The following is a 20,538-nucleotide window of genomic DNA, read 5'->3' on the forward strand; positions in this document are numbered from 1 at the left end:
TGTTTATTTTTACGAAGCGATTGATGAATGTGGATATCCATAGTGTCTGCTAAACCCGGTGAGAAATAGGCGTGTTTTACGAAGCGACGGCGTATTATATTAATATGTCAAGTCTCTACCTACCACAAACATTTCGATATATTTTAGAGGAAAATATAGACAGTTTCAACTGTATTGTGTCAGAGTCAGTCAGTCAAATAATGTTAAAACAGTAACTTCGAACCTTACTTTTCCGGATAAATTACAAAATACAAAGCATGAACTGCAATGTTGTGTGGCTTAAAATAGAACAGAATAAACATCTGCAAGCTTTCTGTAGTGGAAGAAGTCGGAAAAGCTTATTTACGTCTCCAATAGGTGTAATACTTAATCTTCTTTTACACAATAATGAACAGCAAAAATATGACAATGATTAGTCAGATTCAGTTGAAGTGTGTGCGCACGGACAGCGCGCGCACAGGCGGCGTCGGCGTGTGCGCACGTGCGATGTGCGTGCGGCGCACGGACGCACACGTAGACGACGTGCACGTAGGTACACGGTGCAGTCGACTCACGCAGCTACTGTTGGTCCCCCGGCGGCCGATGCCATTCAGACCGATCATTTCTGTGCGATAATTAAATAAGTGTATAATTAGTGTAATGTAAATATTAATATTCAATAAAAATATGACAATTTGTTTACAATGATAAAGTGAAGATAAAAATAATATTATATTAATCCTACACGCAGCTTCTTTTTTGACAAGTTATAAAGTTAAAAGTAGTGTAAGTATAAAAATAAAATAATTTTAGTAATAAACTTTAAAAAAATAATTAATTGAATGCTATTTCATAATGGAATGGCATTTTCACTCAAGTCAGTGTTAAATAATCGTTTCGATCGGTTTCGAACGTCATCGTCAGGTGATTGTCAGGCATCACCTGACGAATAACAACACGGAGACAGAAAGTTGTCTAATAGTAAAATTCGAGAAAATTATACAGTGTTTAAAACACTGACTTCAGTAATTTATTTCAATTAATAAATACATTTTTACTTTGAGGACTTCGTTAATATTAATTTGTATTTCGTTGCAATCGTTGCCTGTATCTTAAAATAGACAGTATGTTAATATAGATACCTACAGTCATGAGCAATATAATGTACCCACTTTAGGACTCTGTCGCACTAATATATTTGACATTTAGTGAGACTTACAGTTCAATTTGTCAAAAAAGTTAATGTGACATGGTACCAAAGTGTATACATATTATTAATGCTCGTGACCGTACATCTTACGAATAGGGAAATATCTACCTTCATCAAATGCCTTCCAACATCAATACAACTTGGAAAAATAATAATTGCGTCTATGTGGCTTAACTACTCACATTAGAATTTGACAGGAATTAGTATTTCAAAAATTACAAACGCTTATTTTATACCTCTTAAAATATTTTATTTTCTCGAAAAAGCTTTGTACATATTTCACAGTGACTTCACATTTCAATAAACAAAGAAACTGTCAGACAGTATAACTTGAACCCAGATACAGAGTTTCTGTTTATTTTGTGACATGTGACTTCACACGAAGCTCAGTCATGCCGCCCGTGTTTCGGGTCATTTAATACACAGAAAAAAATCTCATTCTTATACAACTAAAATATGTGAAAATTATCTTAATAAAAAAATTGATTGGATGATTATCATTAAATGATAAACTACCATATCCGATATATTTCATATTTTATTGTTACAAGTGTCAAGTAGTCAATTAAATTATAGGTACACGGTATTAACCAAGCAATAAAATTTGTTTGCTAATTGGATTCAGTTTTGTTTGGCTGTCAAAAACTTAAACACTCGTTCATATTAATTTCATTATAATTAGATAATTAGGTACCTTTTTGACCTGACTTGTTGTAGATTTGTCGCAGATGGCATTAACTACTTGGCCGGACAAAAATTTGCTACCGAAAAAGAACGCGTAGACTTCAAATAATGGACCTAGTTAAATATATTTTTTTTGTTGGGACACTAAAGATTGAGAAAAGCGTTCCTTTCATGGCCGTAATACGTTGTCATAGAAATGTCAACAACCCTACAATTTGCACTTATTGCATATCACAATATGAGGGATAATTCATTAAACGTATGAGGGAAAGTTGCACAGTGCACACTATGACGAGACTACAAAAGAGAAAACTTGAAGGAATGACTGATTACTTCCTACAAAACGTCAACTCCACAAGAATATAGTTCAAAAGAAAACTCCTCGACAGTTTCCGCCTATTCAGTAATATTAATTGATTTCTGGTAAAAATAAAAAAAAAATAAAAGGAGCTGGCTTATGAAACATATATTTCCTGGAAAATATAATTAGGTTTTTCCTTACTCCTCGTACAACAGAAACGTTAACGAAAATTAAGCTATGTTTGTATTATTTAAGTTACATTATTAAATATTGAGAATCAGCTCACCTGACATAGGTAGTCCTTCACACATGCTAGTAGAACGACGATAAGAACGGGCGTCCATGCGAATCCTTAATAAACAGCAAAGAGCCTGAAAAAAATACAAATAGGTAGGTATATAATTCTTATCTGATATCAATATGATAGTAATTCCGCTAAGTACCGTAGCACAATTTTCCGATTTGCAGAACTTCAATTAACGCTGTAAATTGCAATTTCGTTCCTATGTTTTTCATGTAAGCTGCGGGTAAGGTAGAAAACTAAGAGTATTTCATATTTTGTATCAAATAAAATACAGGGTGTTAGTGCCGAATACTGAGGAGGATAATAAAATCAGCTCATGATTCTGAGTTAATATCAAGCGGAATTTTTCGTCACAAAATTTATGTATTTTTCTTGATTTTTTTTTAATTATTTTCAATTATATACTTTTGCAATGGAAAATACTACTTGATATTAACTCAGAATAATGAGTTGAATTATCTCCCTCAGCTGAATTTTCAGTTGCAAAAGTATAGAACTGAAAATAATTAAAGAAAATACAAAATATAAATTTTCCGAATCGTGGTCTGAATCATCCCCCTCAGTATTCGTTACGATGTCACTTACACCAGTTACGCCCCGTACAAGTAAGTACAGGTAGCTATACGAGTATTAATTATTTTCAGTTCTATACTTTTGCGACGGAAAATTTCGCTAGATATCAACTGAGAATCATGGTCTGAATTGTCCCGCAAAGTTTTCGATATGATGTCACTAACACCTTGCATAATTTATTGCACACAAAGAGAACATACAAAAATAATTTCAATTTATCTTTCCAAGCATCTTTTGAAACTCAACTGGAAGATCACGGTTAGATCTTTTGACATAAATTTAAGATACCTATGCCTCTGTTGACATTCACTATTTACTACTTGACCGGGCAAATGGGGAGTGTTTAGGGTTCTCTAATGTTTGCAGACAGGTTGGTTAACTGCTTACGTATTTAATGACCAAGGGAAATGAAAAATATACAAATAAAAATATAACACATAACATAAGCTTTCGACTGTATCCCAATTGGCGCAATTAGGGGTACATGCAACGCAAGATGAACGAAGTACCTACTCACGCTCATGTTTATTTTATGCTTACGTATGCTTAAGTAATCTCATACTAGTATTTGGTGAGCTATTAATAAAGCTATCAATAAAGCATTTAGAGCCAGTTTTTTTACGATTTTTCAAACTTATTTATAAAATTTCATACCTTATATAAAACCTAATTTTATGTTCATTTATTTATATCGCATAATATAAGCAGCCTGAACAGAACTCCTCAGAGTACGGAGCATACTCCACGATGCTGCTCTACTGCAGGTTGGTGGAGATAATTTATTATGGATAATAGCCGGAAACTACGTCTTAACATGCCCTCCAAAGCCTGGAATCTTCTCTAACTTTACTTTGTGTGCGGCAAACATAAGTACGCTGTAAACGGGCTGGAATCATCTTCAAAGGAGGGAATTACAACCACAAATGTATCTCAAAAAGCAACATCTGGCTACAACAATTGGTACTACAACAACAAAGTGCTGGCAACGTAGACATTTTGTTATTTACAAACAGCTTGATGAGAATGCTTTGAACAGGGAAGATCTTTAGACGTTGTTATGTTATGTTAGTGGGCTCTGTTTTCCGCATTTAGACTCTAAGATGGCCCATTATGCGTCTAATTGTTGACTACGTAAGCCAACCTATCTCCTTCCAGAAGCTCAGAAGCCTCCTGGGGTTTTCACAGGCTTCGCGGAGCGACCCCATTCCTTTGAGGATTTTTACCCGTTGTGCTGACAGTCCCGTGCATTCCAGGATTACATGGGGGGCAGTTTCTTCTGCGTCCAGACAGCCTCTGCCAATGGGCTGTCCGTTATCCCTAAGTTAAATAGGTGCTTGTTGAGTGGGCAGTGACCCGTTATACTGCCCACTACTATTCGGAGGTCATCATAGGCATGATATCCTTCGACTGTCTGCATGTGGGCAGCTGTGCCCATCTGTCGTTGTGTAGTTGCTGGGTATGGTCCCGTACCCACGAGCGTAACTGACTGAAAGGTATCGGCAGGATTGGTTCGGGTCCAATCTTTAGACGTTGTAAATGAAGTAATATTTTTGAGCACATTTGTTTCCGGACCAGCTACATATTACGCAGAGCAGTGCAATCTCATAAGCTAGGTTGGATTATTATGGATTGTACAGACTGAAAACTGAAATATAGGCTCAACCACAAGCTATACCTTTCGCAATCATCATCTTGCTTGCAAAACTAAACCATAGGATTAAATTGGCCACATCGAAGCAATTCATCTAAGAAAGCAATATTGCCATTTTAACCCACATTGCAAAACTAAGTATTACATTCTTCGAATTATAATTTTTAAAGTTTAACTTTTTAAGTAAGTACATAAGATAAACTTTAGAAATAAATAACAGGACTCGAAAAAGAGTTTAATTTTATATATAAGTTGGAAAAGAACCTGATAAAATTTTCTCATCATTAATCTAAGGACAATGCTCTTGTCAGTATAGCATTCTTCATGCTACTGTTTTAGGGAAAAATAGGGCAGTGGTTTTCCTCTTGGCATCTGTCCAAAAAAAAAAATTACAAATCCTTTTTACATTAAAATGTTTTTCTAACTTTAAGAAAAAAAGTGTAGTGAGTACCTAGTTTTGCAGGCCAGTGTATTTGAAGTAAGAGCTCTATGTTTCATTTTTAAATATGAAATAGGTTTTACCATTTCAATATCTCAGCTCACAACCTTTTATGACATTCATCTTAGACTCTAAGTACGTAGTAGGTACTGTTTATTCTAAGCTCTAAAGCTAGACAGGATTGGCTTCCGAACAAGCGATTAGTTCAATTGATAGTACGTTTTCTTGTACAAAAGGTTCAATTTTAATTCCCAGCTGGGAGGTTCACTACACGAGCAAGTGTTTATATAGATCATTGACTGTGTTGTATTATTTCTGTGAATTTAATTTTGCTTACCAATATTCCATAAATACATTATGTTTCAACGTAAATGTTATTTTAAACTTTATCTGGTAATTTTTAAGTATTTATGAAATGAACACAATTTTAATAAGTAATTACACTTTCAAAGATTGAAAATACCTGTAATGATTGAAAAATTTGAAAGTGAAGTCGCGATTCCAATTATCAAACTATATTTTTATGAAAGAACATGAGCAATGTCAGGGGCCTTTGTCGGCTCTATAATAACCTTGTCACCAGGGTCAATTAGTCATTCACCGCACAAGCCACACGTTAGAAGAAATTATGAATGACAGATCAATGACCCGTAGTCCTCGAAAGTGTTTAGTTAGGTATTGTTTGAAAAGGAAATTTATACAAATTATGTTGTTACCTGTTTGAATCCGCGGCGGTATCTGGTGTTCATGTAGCAGTAGATGATGGGGTTGTAGCAGGAGTGCGACATGGCCAGCCAGTGGCTCGCGAACCACACGTATGGCATGCCAGGCCACGTGCCCCAACTCTCGTCTTCTTCATGGACAGTCCAAAGTACCTGCATCATCATCATATATCCATTCATCTTTTTAAAATAAAAAAACCTGAACACACAGCCTTCTCACAACTAGACATTCACATACATACATAAGTTCATAACTAAATCCTAATTGGGATAGAGGTACATCTATCGTAAGACTAGATAGATAGATAACATACTTTATTGAGCACAATGGACACCAGATACAGAAATAAGGACAACAAATACAGAAAGGCACAACAGGCGGCCTTATTGCCCATGCAGCGATTTCTTCCAGGCAACCTAGACTAGATATTATTTACAAAAATCAGAAGTTGCTTTTTATGATAGGTACCTACGAGATATCCTGGAATAATAGTACTTATAAAGAAAATCCATGAAATACGATACAGATGTACTAAGAGCAATATTAACTCTTTATGCAATCCACTTTAACGCAAAATGTAGGTAAACGTGAAGAAGCAAACCACATAAGCAAAATTGATATTTAATCTCTTTTTGCTTAAAGAAAAGAGGTTCAAAATGGCTGACGGTTGAGCGTAGACTTAGCTTTACAGAAATTACTTGCTATATATTGCTTGGAAAGTTTTATTCAAACTAGCGCTAGGACCATTACAGCTAACAGCACAAAATTAAAAAGTGCTTTTACAAAAAACTGCACAATTTTTCACAATTATAACTAGATGTCGGAGGCGTTCTTCGTCGCATAAATCTAACGATAATATGTAATTTGTTAGAATCGGTACAGTAGTTTATTTTCGAATTTGGATCGTACATGATAATCATGTGCTCAGTGGTGAAGGGAAACATTGTAAGGAAACCCACATTCCCGAGAAATACATTTCGGAAGTTTGTGACCTAATCTATATGGGCTGGTTTTCCCTTCGTGGGTTGGAAGGTCAAACAGGCTGTATCTTCTGTAAAAAATCGAACCTGTCAACTCTTCAGGTTATGTAAGCGGACACTGTGAAAAACGGGATGACGGTAAAGAGATGATGATGCTACTATATATATGTAGTTTATGCTGTGTGAAAAGGTAAAATTTATTGATTTTGTTGAATGAATAAGAACATTGTTTTAAGTTTACGCGGTTATTATCATAATTAAAGCACATAATAACGGGTTCTTACCGCGTTTAAATGGGGATATGAGACTCCCAATATTTCGACACTGTTGCAAGTATCCCCATTTAAACGCGGTAAGAACCCGTTTTTGGCCCCGATTCCTGCAGACACCGCCTAATTTTATTTTAGGTTATATCCGTCATTTTCGTATCCGTCGAAAAGGAAAGGGACGGATGATTCACAGCTCTTAATTTTAGGAAGAATGAGTAAATTAATGTGTCGAGTTATTGACTGACGTAAAATTTTTAGACGGTTGGTTTAGATTTGTGCTTAAAATTGACGTGTGTTCCATAAATTTTATGCTTGTCGATTACCCGTCCCTTTCCTTTTCGGCGGATAAGAAAAGGACAGATATAACTTAAAATAAAATTAGATGGTATTTACAGGAATTAGCACCATTATGTGCTTTAATTTGTATAAAAACATTCTAAAATACAGTACTTAATAAACATTTTCCAAGACATCACTAAGAACAAAAAAAGGCTTTCACTTTCACAGTTGGCTCGACTATTATACACGGTATATACGGCTGACCATCTAGTACGTTGGTCTAACAGAAAGTTCGGTGAGGCGTGCGTACTTAGTTCATTTTGCGATGCATGTACGTCTGATATTGTCAATTGGGTTATAGTCGTGAACTTATGTTATGTTACATTAATATCCCACATAGGTATCTATCTGATATAGAAAACTTGACAGGATATTTCTATCTTCCTTGAAGAATTTCACTTAAAATACAATATCAATTTTAAATGCACAAACTATGAAGCAGAAGACTACATTATAAAATACAATAGTGCTTCGCGTCAAAGTAACAAAGAATATTATTTAGTTATTCTGTAAAGATTTTTTTAAATTGTTCTCGCTCGCTCGCTGGCTCGCTTAAAACGAATTACTCATTTTGTTTTTTTTTTTAACAGATTTGAGTGCATTTGACTACGATCTAGCCTGGTATTAAGCAACGATGTCGTCTAGCGCGCAAACTGAAATAGTGTCTATTCAGCTTGCCTTGAAAATCCCCAAATTATGTGTACTTATTGGTATGTAGTATTATTCCTTATTCTATGGTATTGTGGTAAAATAGCATTAGTTTTATGTAAAAAATGCCCTTTGTGCTTTTGCCCCGCTTTAGTGAATGAAAAATAAATGGAGGTGGTAATGAGTACTTGCAATGAACACATTTAGAGGTAACCAGCAGACTGTGAACACCACAACAACTGTCACCATCATTTTTATCATCTGAAACAAAAGGAAAACACACATTAAAACGCATAACTTTTATTCCAAATCTTAGACAAATTAAGAAATAAAAAAATACTAGTAGACTGATTTTTAAGTTGGCTTATTTTTTATTTCCTATTAGGTACTTTTTTGTGCACCTACTTAGCTGGAAGTTCAACATTGAAAAGATACCCAAATAAAAATAAATCAATAGTGCCACGTCTTTCTATAACCAACAAAGTCAAGTATCTACTTGATATTATTTAACTAATTTTCATTCATGAAAATTATTTTCGCAGAAGGTCGCACACATGCGTCTTGTAACGGTACATAATCGCAATTAATATAGATATAGTTTGGCGAGGAGTGGGTACACCTCCACCTCTGCCTACCCCTCCGGAGGGAGACAGGCGTGACGCTATGTCATGTCATGTCATAATATTTAGTTGCAACTAACGAGTGAAGCATCCTACTCTTTCGAATATACGTCGGAGAGGATAACATGATCCCTTAGTGCATTAATTGGCTTTTATAAATGCCCGGGATGACAAGCAGTTGTGTGTTTGATTTAAAAATGCATTTTTCTTAACTACTTCTAGTCCAGTAGAGAAAGAAACTGTCAGCTAAGCAGAGGAGATGTGCTTTTCGATTGAGAGACCGAATATATTTATTTGGGAATATAAAAATGTTCCCTCAGCGTAGCGACATCTCGTGGCATACACAGGAACTTTTTGGTCTAGTGGGAATTCGTTAGTTGTTGTTGCGTTTCCTTTGTGATAATTTCCAAAGCTTCCTTACGCCTAACTTCCAGTTTGTATTTGTTAGTTCGACAATAAAATGTCAGAGTTTTTCATCAGATCCCCGGAATCGCGCGAGATGCATTCGTAGTGTTCACACGATTGCACATGAACAAGTACACACGAACGTCTCTGGGCGGTGAAATGATGCCGTGTATTGCTGCTTTATAAGGGGTCAACGGGTGTAAAACTCAGGGGTCACAATCTTTCTCTAATATTGTTATTACATACATATACTCATAACAATACAGATGGAATTCTTATTTCCCACCGGGGTAAGCAGAGACTATGGAATTCCACTTGCTTCGATCCTGACACATTTCTCTTGCTTCCTCCGCATTCATCAATCGTTTCAAACACGCACGCTGATTCAGAGTAAATCGTACTGAACCTTTTCCAAGGACATCTCCAATTTGGTTAATGTACGTACTTACGTAAATGTATGTGATATTGTTATTATTGCTGTAATTCAAAATTATTCTTATGTAGACTAAAAGCTTAATTCTTACAACGATGAAAAGGACCACCAGGTGTGAGTCCCTAACATTCCATATTTGTCCGAGCAAGTAGTGATTGCCGTTTGAAAGTCCGAGTCCGTGAATCAGATGACAGAAGTCAATATAAATTTACGTATATAAGTAACTACTTCACATAAGCACATAATAAATGCACGAAAAGCCAACCAAATTTATCACAATAGCTCACCAGGCCTCATAGGTATGAGGCCCTTTTCTGTCCCTCGTAATATGGGGCTTATGACTATTATTATGGAGGCGATTGTCGCCTTTCATATAGTGACTTTGTAACTTAGCATTATTATACATAACATTGAGTTAGATCCTAGGTAGGTACTTACGTGATGCATAGCTTCTACTTATTCTAATTTTGTTTGTATCGATAAAATAATTACCTAACCGAATTCAAAAGGTTTTTATTTTTCATTATTATTAGACAGATTGTTACAATACAATATAATACGCAGGTATATAGGCGGTGAAGTTCGTATTACAATAGTCGACAATGGACCTAACTTATCTATTACTCGAAACTGAGTTAAGTTCAAGAATCTTCCTTTCCTAAATCACTTCATTGGTATATGAGTAATATTTAAATTGACACATTTTCAATATAAAAAATATTGCTTAGAATTAACTAAGTATAAGACTGTTTTTAATTAAAAATACGGTCATGTGAGGCCGTCGACTTTTTGTAAAAAGCCGTCTTGAATATTCAATGATTTATAAGGATATTTTTTTTTGTTAATCTCAGAAAACTTTTTTAATAAACGCTCGTGCATTATCACAAGTTCTTACGAGCCCTTAAAAGTTGCTGCCTCACAGAAATCGTTGAATTTTAGAAAAAAAATACTCGCAGTTTTTATAATGAGTTTAAAGTTTGCAATTTTGAAAATCTCATGTGTATATATATATTATATATATATATATATATATATATATATATATATATATATATATGTCGGAGTTAGTTATGAATTAAGAAGAGAAATTGATCAAATCGGAAAATAAAATGAAGTTACATCACTTCCGTCATGAAGTTGCATCGCTCCGACGTCAGGTGGCGTACGACCAGACCTGGGTGAAGTCGAGGGAGTCACCACAGAGTCGTCGTGTCGAGCGGACGTGCACTGCCGTTCTAGTCGGGCAGTCTACCGCGAACCATCGTCTTGAGCGGACGTGTCGAATAATTACGATCGGAACGTGGAGTGCTATAGTCGCTCACCTATAACTTGTAGGGACGTCAAGAAAGTGTGATCGGAAAAGAGTACCTAGCAAGTACGTTCACATGTCCCGAGGATTCGGTCCGAATATAGGAACCATGGGTGGTGGAGGGCCCCTTCGCGCTAACGTCCTTATGCGCGCTAGATAACGAGAGACTGTGTAACCGTTACGAATACCATGACGTTGCCGTGAGTGTGTACCTTATGCTGTGACTTTATTTAATCGTGATACAAAAACTATGTGGAAGTAAATAAAATGATTGTGATACTGATGACGGCCATTATTGTCTTCTAACGCCCACTCTTCTAACGCCCACCCTCCATTCTGATGATGATGTTACGACGACCCCCTCTGTTACGACATATATATATATATGTATATGTACGTATATAAATATCAATACACGCCGAAGCGATACCGGAAGCGTTCCAAGGGCGGGATTTTTTGTAACTATCGTGTTCGTGTAACCCGCACTGGAGCAGCGTGGTCGACTTTGACCATACTCTCCGGTTGATTGAGGGGAGGCCTGTGTCCAGCAGTGGAACGTTTCACCAAATATTACCTCAATGAGCATGAAGCTTAGAAAGAAGCAGTGTAGCATACTTACTTTTCTCTTCGATCGTTGGAGGCGCGAGTCTCGTGCAGTCTGCGCCTCGCCCGGCGGTCGACCGCCCCACACTGCGTGCGCTATGCGCGCATACGTGCATATTAAGGCGCATAATGGCAGCGCAAACTGGAGCGCAAGTAAAGCGCAAGTGTACTGTTCGCTTTGCCCAGCCCTCTCCCATTGCTCGAGGCACACATCTCTGTAAACATTAATATAGTCAATTGGTGCATTTTAATGCTTATTTGTAGATCGATTTCAGTAGTTGGGGATTGGTAGTGATCTCGTAGGCATCCTGTTTAACAAACAACCGGTGCCGTGTCAACCGAGTGACCGCAATGTTTTTGTTCATAAGTGATTTCACAGCAAAATCGTACCTATTCACTGCATATTTCCAATTCGATTGTAGTGTTCAGTAAACACGTACCCAAACAAATACATTACAAATGAAACCTATTTCATTTAACATTAAGTAGATCTTCCGTCCACTGCCGTTTCGTCCGTCCATCTGTATTGTTATTTAGTTATTTAATTATAATCAATCAGGAACTTTCCAGGCTACGTTCACCAGAAACAATATAGATGGCGATGTACAGCCTAAACGTGATAATTACCTATTTTATCATTACTCGGGTAAGTACATAATTATTCCAAAATACAATGTAATAGTAGACGCATATATAAAAATAATTATGGCTTGCTGTTTGGGTCAAATTATATAGTACTAGCTTTTGCCCGCGACTTTGTCCGCGTGGCGTGTATCTTATCACGCGGTTTACATTTTTTCATACAAAAGATTTTCCCGCTAATTCCCGTTCCCGCAGGAATTTCGGGAATTCCTTTCTTAGTGCACCTCTACGGTGTCTAAGCTACGTCCCTTCCAAATTTCAAGTGCCTACGTTTAGCCGTTTAGGCTGTGCGTTGATATGTCAGTCAGTTAGTTTCTCCTTTTATATTTTTAGATTATGTTGCTACCTGTACGGTTTGCAACCGCACATGTCCCGCGTCAGCTATTTTACCTTTTACGCAATTATATAATTAGTTCACGACTCATCAAGGTAGTGTGTACTCGCGTATTAGTGTAATTAACTTTAACAAGAAAGTGATCAATAAAACGCACTTTTTACGCTATCAAGATTGTTCTCATTTTGGCTCCACATCAGTTTATCAAGATTATCATCTTATCATCAAAAGATTATACACGTCTAGCAAGATACTGTACATCTTTTTGGTCCTTCGAGCAAACACGAGGTGTTCGCGTGATTGTGAGTGATAGCGAATCTATATTGTTTCTTTATTTGTGGTCAGAATCATCATCACCAGCCCATTAACGTCCCCACTGCAGGGGCACGGGCCTTCCCTATGGATGGATAGGGAGATCGGGCCTTAAGCCACCACGCGGGCCCAGTACGGATTGGTGGTTATTGACGACTGCTAATGCAACCGGGACCAACGGCTTAACGTGCCTTCCGAAGCACGGAGGAGCTCGAGATGAAAACTTTCTTTTTGTGGTCACCCATCTTATGACCGGCCTTTGCGAAAGTTGCTTAACTTCAACAATCGCAGACCGAGCGCGATTACCGTTGCGCCACCGAGCTCAGTGGTCAGAATAATAAGATGTAATTGTGCCTGGGTGTAATAAAAGCATCACCATTTATACCCAAAAACAAAGATAAAAGATGCATATGTCTGTTGTCTATGAAATCAGAAAATTAAGCGAGGGAAAATCAGTACAGCGCCATCTATATCGTTTTTAAGGAACGTAGCGTGAAAAGTCCGTCATTACAAAAATCCATTAGGTATACCTATTCTGTCTTTGGTACTTGCAATGTCGTCTGTAAAACCCAGTTTGTTAATACATAAACTGGGTTTTGCAAGTACCAAAGACAGAATACATAATAAGTACCCATAAGTCACAAGATCTGACATCAATATGTTTTATTACACTAGTAACTAGTAAACTACGTAATTAACTTTATAAGTCGTTAAACAACCCTTAAGTTGTAGAAATGACTGACACGCAAACAGTAGGAGTGCAAATAGATGTAGGTAATCCGACCTTATTTATTCTGTCACTATAATAAAGAACATGATGATGCTTACATAACTGTACCATAACCTTTTACAAATTGAATTCAATGTCTCATTTAATGTCAAATACGTTAATGCGACATGGTCCTTTACTGCACTTTAGCAAAAAATTGTACACAAATTAACGCGTAGTTTTTTTAGACTAAACGGCGGTCTATTCTTCTATCTGTCATCCTATCACAATAAGTTAGACGGCTAAAACAGCAACGCTTAAATACATTTATTTATTTTTTAAAGAATATTAATTTATAAATTATAAAATATTAATTTTAAACGTCCCTAAGGCTAGCGAAGAGTCTATGGGTCTAAATCCACTTATCGAACTTTGAAGTGAGTTATGCGGGGTATAAGGTTAAGATTTGGGCTAATCACCTACTATTACAACTTGTAGTCACTTTTGTTCAGCCTTTGCTTCTTCCTTAAGGTATCTATTTCTCAGGACATAAAGACGTTATTATTACGTAACGTAATAAACCTCGTTAACTTGTCACTGTCAGATTACGCACTGTTATTATCGCAGCAAAAGTGGCAAAATTTCTAAGAGCTAAATACATATGCTTGTCGTCATTCTTTCGTATAGGGCGGTATAACGTCATGACTTTGCATAAGGCTACCTAAGTGATCTTTATTGCGATCGCAGTATGCCTTTTCATCACGCGTCATGACTTCACAATTTACAGAGGGTGGAGACTGGAAGTTACGTTATGTTTTATTATTAAGTACGTACAAAATATAACGTTTTGAAATAACGTATATTAATTTTTCTTGTTTTTTCTGTAACACTTTTCTCGCCAAGGGCTCTCCATAAAGGGTATATTTATATATTTATTCTCACCGCCTTGGAGAAAGCCAAGATCAACCGAATTATATGATAATTCGATTCAATTTTGCTTGGCAGTCAAGTCAAATAACTTGTGTAGCCCAACGCCAGTTTTTTTTTTATTTTAAAAAATATATTATATTTGTCGTATAATAATTCATTCTATTAAAATCCAGGGACATATTTATAGGTAAGAGGTGAATAGGCGAAGTAAAATCCTTATAATGTTGATCAGTACCATAGAATAAAGAATTTTACTACATACAGAACTCTCCGCTCTCCAGCAGCATCTGAGTTAGCTGTCGAACGTAGTTTAGACTTGAATCACGAAGACTGTGCGGGAACGTTGTTTTATTTTTTTATCAATTTAGTTTATATGTTCGAATTTTGAAATTAGATGCCGACGTTCTTTGGTCTGATTCGAATATTTGATCTCACAGTAGGTAGATATATTACTTTTGTATCGTGCCTTATTTTCACCACTACCTGTATACAAACAGATTGATAACTCACGTTTCCTCGTCACACAAAGACCCCGGAACTCGTGAAAAATGGGATAACGCTAGAGGGAGATGATGATAACCTCGTCACACAAAGCGTCGACGTTCGTCTGTAATGAATAGGACTGTTCGTTCCATTCTCACCCGATACATACCTACAGACGCATTTTGGTGACGTAAATCGAATTTGTATCATATTAGTTTCAGTCCTGATTGAAAGATACCTACTAGCTGTCGCTAAGTCTTAAGGTAATTTCTTGTACCTCGTGGTGATAATGATGAAAAAAATAGTCTCTGAATTTCGTAATTTGAATTGAATAGCTTATTCACAAAACCAGTAGGTTGCTTTTAAATCAATTAGGTAGGTACCATGAAAAATATTACAAACACGGCTTGATTTTATTCTTGGAAATGTACAAAATATTCTTATTTTTCAGTCAAAGTTTTTGTCATTATAATTAGCTCACTATTATAATCCTGATCTAAATTATATCTTGTTATACAGCTCATTAGTATTCTACACGGCTTATCTACTCTGATCGCGATATGATACGATAGACATTAAGGTAAACGCTCCTATTACCGCCAGGTTAAGCTATGCTCTGATTACCGCTCAGAAATTAAGTACTTCTGTATTTGCTAGTGCAGCTTATTTATTTTATTTGTATTGTTATGACTGTCTTCTGCTAAATACATCAAGAATTTTTAATTTTGAGTGAATATTTTGGATAAAAAATAATTTTATGTCCGAAAACTCACTTTCCTCTATTACCGCCACATAAATTGCGGTTTCTTTCTATTACCGCCTTTGCTGCATCGAATACCGCCAACGAGATATCTAACCAACTATTCAGGTACAATAAAATACTTTATTTAAAAAAAAAAGTTGTTTTTACCACTGTTAATGTAGTTAATAGATACATAAATTGGGAAGGCACTGTCTCTTAAAATACAGGTTCACCTAGTTTGAAAGACAGCGTTCCAACAAAAACTGTAAACGAATTGTTTTCAATAATCATCATCATCAACAGCCGTATGACGCCCACTGCTGGGCATAGGCCTCCCCCAAGGATCTCCACAACGATCGGTCCTGCGCTGCCCGCATCCAGCGGCTTCCCGCCACCTACACCAGATCGTCGGTCCACCTTGTAGCGGGCCTACCCACTGAGCGTCGTCCGACACGTGGTCGCCACTCCAGAACCTTTCCGCCCCAGCGGCCATCGGTTCTCCTCGCTATGTGTCCTGCCCACTGCCACTTGAGTTTTGCAATTCTCCGAGCTATGTCGGTGACTTTAGTTCTCCTGCGGATCTCCTCATTTCTGATTCGATCAAGCAGGGAAATACCGAGCATAGCTCTCTCCATTGCCCGCTGAGCGACACCGAGCCTCCTCACGAGACCCATAGTATGCGGCCACGTCTCACTGCCGTAGGTCATCACTGGCAACACGCGCTGGTCAAAGACTTTTGTCTTGAGACACTGGTATTTTGGACGAGAAGATGTTCCGCAGCTTCCCGACCGCTGCCCATCCGAGTTGGATCCGACGAGAGATCTCTTTCTCGAAGTTGAACTTACCTAACTGGATTATTTGTCCTAGGTAAATGTACTGGTCTACAACCTCGAGTGTAACGTTCCCAACCTGAACTGGAGTGGGTGCGACATGGTTGTTGGACATAATTTTTGTTTTTGCCATGTTCATGCTAACCCACTCGTTGGGATGCGTTACTGAGATGCTCGAGCATGGTGTGAACACCAAGAACTGAAGTTCTTCCAGGGTCTCAGCCATTAGGACTATATCATCGGCAAATCGAAGGTGCGTCGGGAACTCACCGTTGATGTTGTTGCCAAATCCTTTCCAGTCCAGAAGCTTAAAAATATCCTCCAATGCAGCAGTGAACAGTTTCGGAGAGATGACATCTCCCTGTCTCACTCCTCGCTGCAGTTGGATCGGATTAGAGCTCTGATTCTGTACTCGAACTGACATAGTGGCATTTTGGTAGAGGTCCCTTAGCTTTTCGATATACCTATGGTCCACTTGGCACCTCTGAAGAGACTGCAACACCGCTCAGGTCGCGGTAATAGAAACATGTATGTAATTTCTGTGTTTCAATTTCCGCCACATAAAAATTTGCCTTAAGAAAACAAATAAATATTCAAAATGAGAGCTACGTATGTAATAACCAGTTTCAAAGCATATTTTAATAAATATCTAAAGTATTTAAATTAGAAATTCATAATTACTTCAACTACTTGTTCATACATTTCTTAAAAAAATACATTAACTTATTTGCAGCACAGGATACTTGAATTCCACCAAATGTGTGGCGTTAATAGATTTTAATATAGTTCATGAACCATACTATAAAATAAGATGATAACATTATGAATGATTGGGCATGTTACCTTAAATAATTAAAAAATACAAATATCATACAAATATCGATCGCCGCCATAGGTGGCGGTAATAGTAACCAAACTGCAAATGTATGCTTCTATCACCGCCACATTTTAAAACTCAAATTAATCATTTAAAACTAACACAAATATCAAATATAGCATGCTTTCTCAGTTCTTAAACGTATTAACAAGTAGTTATAATTACTAAAATGAAGAAAAATTATGTTTCATCGGACACAAAACCTTAAGAAAAAAATGTTGTATGCTTATGCATTTCAGTAGTGGCTTGTATGGAGCGCGTTGCTTGCGCGGACACTGCACACTTACAGACCAATCACAAATTAGACTGTTGTTGCCCACGCTCAGGGGTATGTTCGTTTCATAGTCAATTAATACATGTATCTTTTGACATTTGAATCAATTTTCTATCTCGGACACAATTCAAAATATCCGCAATTTAAAAAAGGTGGCGGTAAACGATGTCGATTTTTGGGTGGCGTTAATAGGAGCGTTTACCTTATACATAATTACATATACAAGATCATTCCTCGTGTGATGTGATTAATAGGTGCCAATTTTAGTTGTATTAACAGCAAAACTCCATTGGATATTGATCATTTTAAATTTGCATTCTAGCATGGTGTATAAGACAATAAATGTAAAAATAATTATCTTGGTAGGTGTAACTTTTTCGCACTAGGCTGTATTTTATGTTTCTGTCCTGTTCTCCACACCAAGCTAGATCACAAATAGTAGATATAGAAATACTTACGCTTGGCAGTACTGATGCCACGGAGAGGGTCGTCGCAGCTGTGAGACTATGGGTATAGGCGCGGCGGTGGCGAGCGCGCCGGCCCAGACGGCGGCGACAACGAGCTTGGCGTGCGCGCGGCCCAGCCGCGGCTGCAGCGGCCGCATAATGGCCATGTAGCGGTCGATGGAGATGGCCAGCAGCGTGTACGCGCTCACCAGCACCGACACGGCCTGCGAGTAGTTGACCACCTTGCACATGAGCGCGCCGAATGGCCAGTAGCGCAGCGCGAGGGTCGACACGAACGTGAATGGCACGCAGAACAGTGTCATGAGGATGTCGCCCACGGCCAGGTTCACGATGAAGTAGTTGGTGACGGTCTTCATGCGCGGCGACGTCTGCACCACCCAGCACACCAGCCCGTTGCCCAGCAGTGCCACCACGAACACCGCACTATACATTACGTACACGCACGCTTGGAACACCGTCGACGTAAGAAAGTCGTTCTCGGTCACTGAGCACGCAGCAGGGTCATATTCAGGCCACGTTGAGTTCGAAGTAGAAGTCGCATCTTCATTATCACTCGCGAAACTTGTACCGTCATTCGCTAGGGTGAAGTTGAACGTACTCGTCGTATAAACATCGATAACGTTCGTCTCATCTTGATAGAACATAGTGCATCCCTAATTAGTCCTTACATCCTATCTAAGTCGCCTGCTCGCTGGTGTTTACCTGAAACAAATCAAATTGTTTGCTGAGCTTTCATTCAATGTACCAAGTTTAAAGTGTAATGCAAGTTTAAAATAGGTACTATAGGTATTCACCTTTAATCAACGTAACAGAAATTCGAAATGCAAAATGTTCCATTGCTCTACAACAAATTGGAAATTCATTTTGTCTTTTTTCACCTTTGAATTTATTACGAGTTAAATACAAAGTATCATTTCATTTCCAGTGAATTTTGTAATTTACATACTTATGTATAAGGTAAATATTGTTAATTAGTAAGCGTATTGTTTGACAATGACTGGTCGATTTCACTCATTTATTGTAAATATAGTCTGAATAAAGTCTTCATGGAACGATAAATTGGAAAAATGGCCCGGAATCATGAAGAATTCTGGGCACACTGAAATTGATTTTTCTTGGGATTTTAAAAGATGAAATTTTATATGAACTAAGTACCGAAGATACAGGACAACTAATTTAGGGTCAACTATTAAGTTATAAAACACTAGCTCACGCACTAGCACTCGAGACTTCGCTCGCGTTAAATACGGGGTAACGCGCTTCCAATTTCTTAATATTCTAATTTTTAGCTTCTTTCCTTGAAAACTGCGAACAGTCCCATATAAAATTTTACCTCCTCTTTGAAGGGGCTGGGGGCAGATTTCCAAAAAAAGGTGCTCGACTTTTTTGTGAGTCACAAATGACTATTTATAGACACATATCAATTTTTAGCTTTCTACCTTGAAAATTGCCGAATGCTCCATACAAACTTCCACAACCCATTTTAAGGAAGTGGGGGGTTAGAAAGAGACAAAAAATAGCTTATGTCACTGTCCATCACTTCAACTATTTCTATTTAAAAAAATCACGGCAATTCGTCGCTCCGTTTGCCGTGAAAGACGGACAGACAAACAGTTACACACACTTTCCCATTTAGAATGTTAGTATTGATTTTCTCTTAACATTGATTGATACTGTACGGGTACGGACATTAAATGGGCAAGTAAGTCTTGTATGTATTAATCGACGGAAGTTGCTGACAATTTACTTACTTACTATACTTTTATCAATATATATCAATAGAATGGAGTTTATTAAAATAGCGTTTATGTTAGTTTTATTATAAGAGATATGGGGTTGACTAAAAGTGTGAAAGAATGACTATAATTGTGTTCAATTCATTCCATACTAAGGAAACTCACTTTGTAAATAGTGGTCATATAATAGAGTTTGTCGCGTGAGCTAGTATTTTGCTAAACGCACGCGCCGCACTGGCACTTTGTATCAAAATTCGTTTCACGGACCACATTTTAGATCTTACGGACCACCAGTGGACCACTGATTGGAAATCACTACATTAAGTGATTTGACATAAATAACGTACAGACAGATAACGTCAATAAATTGTAAATTAAATATGGGGTGACAAAACGCGAGGACACAAGTGACTGCGGTTTATCGTAGTGAGTTTTGTGCGAGTTCAGTTGGTCCGAATACTCCGACATCAAATGTAGAAACAAGCAGCAAAGAAAGAGGGTAGACAGATATGTTTGTCCTTAGAAAATTATGGATCTACCTACTCCACTCCAATTTCATCACTCGTCCCGTGATCATGCCACTTGCAACAGTGTTGAATTGTCGGGAGTCTCATATCCCTGATATTAACGCGGTAAGAACTAGGTATTATGTGTTTTAATTATTACATTTTATTGCATTACATAGTCGAATTGAGATTGCCTGTAAGGTCTATTTAAATTGTGAATAAATAA

General features: G+C 37.4%; 1 protein-coding gene across 1 annotated transcript in view; it reads right to left on the reverse strand.

Annotated features, from left to right (window-relative positions):
• Positions 1–354: 354 nt before the first annotated feature.
• Positions 355–20,538, reverse strand: part of LOC126369522 (RYamide receptor-like) — a 69,349-nt gene continuing 49,165 nt past the window's right edge. Inside the window, exons 2-7 of the mRNA XM_050014001.1 lie at positions 18,062–18,772; positions 11,487–11,685; positions 8,293–8,361; positions 5,858–6,016; positions 2,461–2,545; positions 355–604 (exon numbers count right to left, since the gene is read on the reverse strand). Coding sequence (XP_049869958.1) covers positions 423–604; positions 2,461–2,545; positions 5,858–6,016; positions 8,293–8,361; positions 11,487–11,685; positions 18,062–18,714 — 1,347 coding nt within the window. The 5' untranslated portion in view covers positions 18,715–18,772 and the 3' untranslated portion in view covers positions 355–422. The remainder of the gene's footprint in view (positions 605–2,460; positions 2,546–5,857; positions 6,017–8,292; positions 8,362–11,486; positions 11,686–18,061; positions 18,773–20,538) is intronic.

This window comes from Pectinophora gossypiella, chromosome 9, assembly GCF_024362695.1.
Source record: "Pectinophora gossypiella chromosome 9, ilPecGoss1.1, whole genome shotgun sequence".
Taxonomy (NCBI): domain Eukaryota; kingdom Metazoa; phylum Arthropoda; class Insecta; order Lepidoptera; family Gelechiidae; genus Pectinophora; species Pectinophora gossypiella.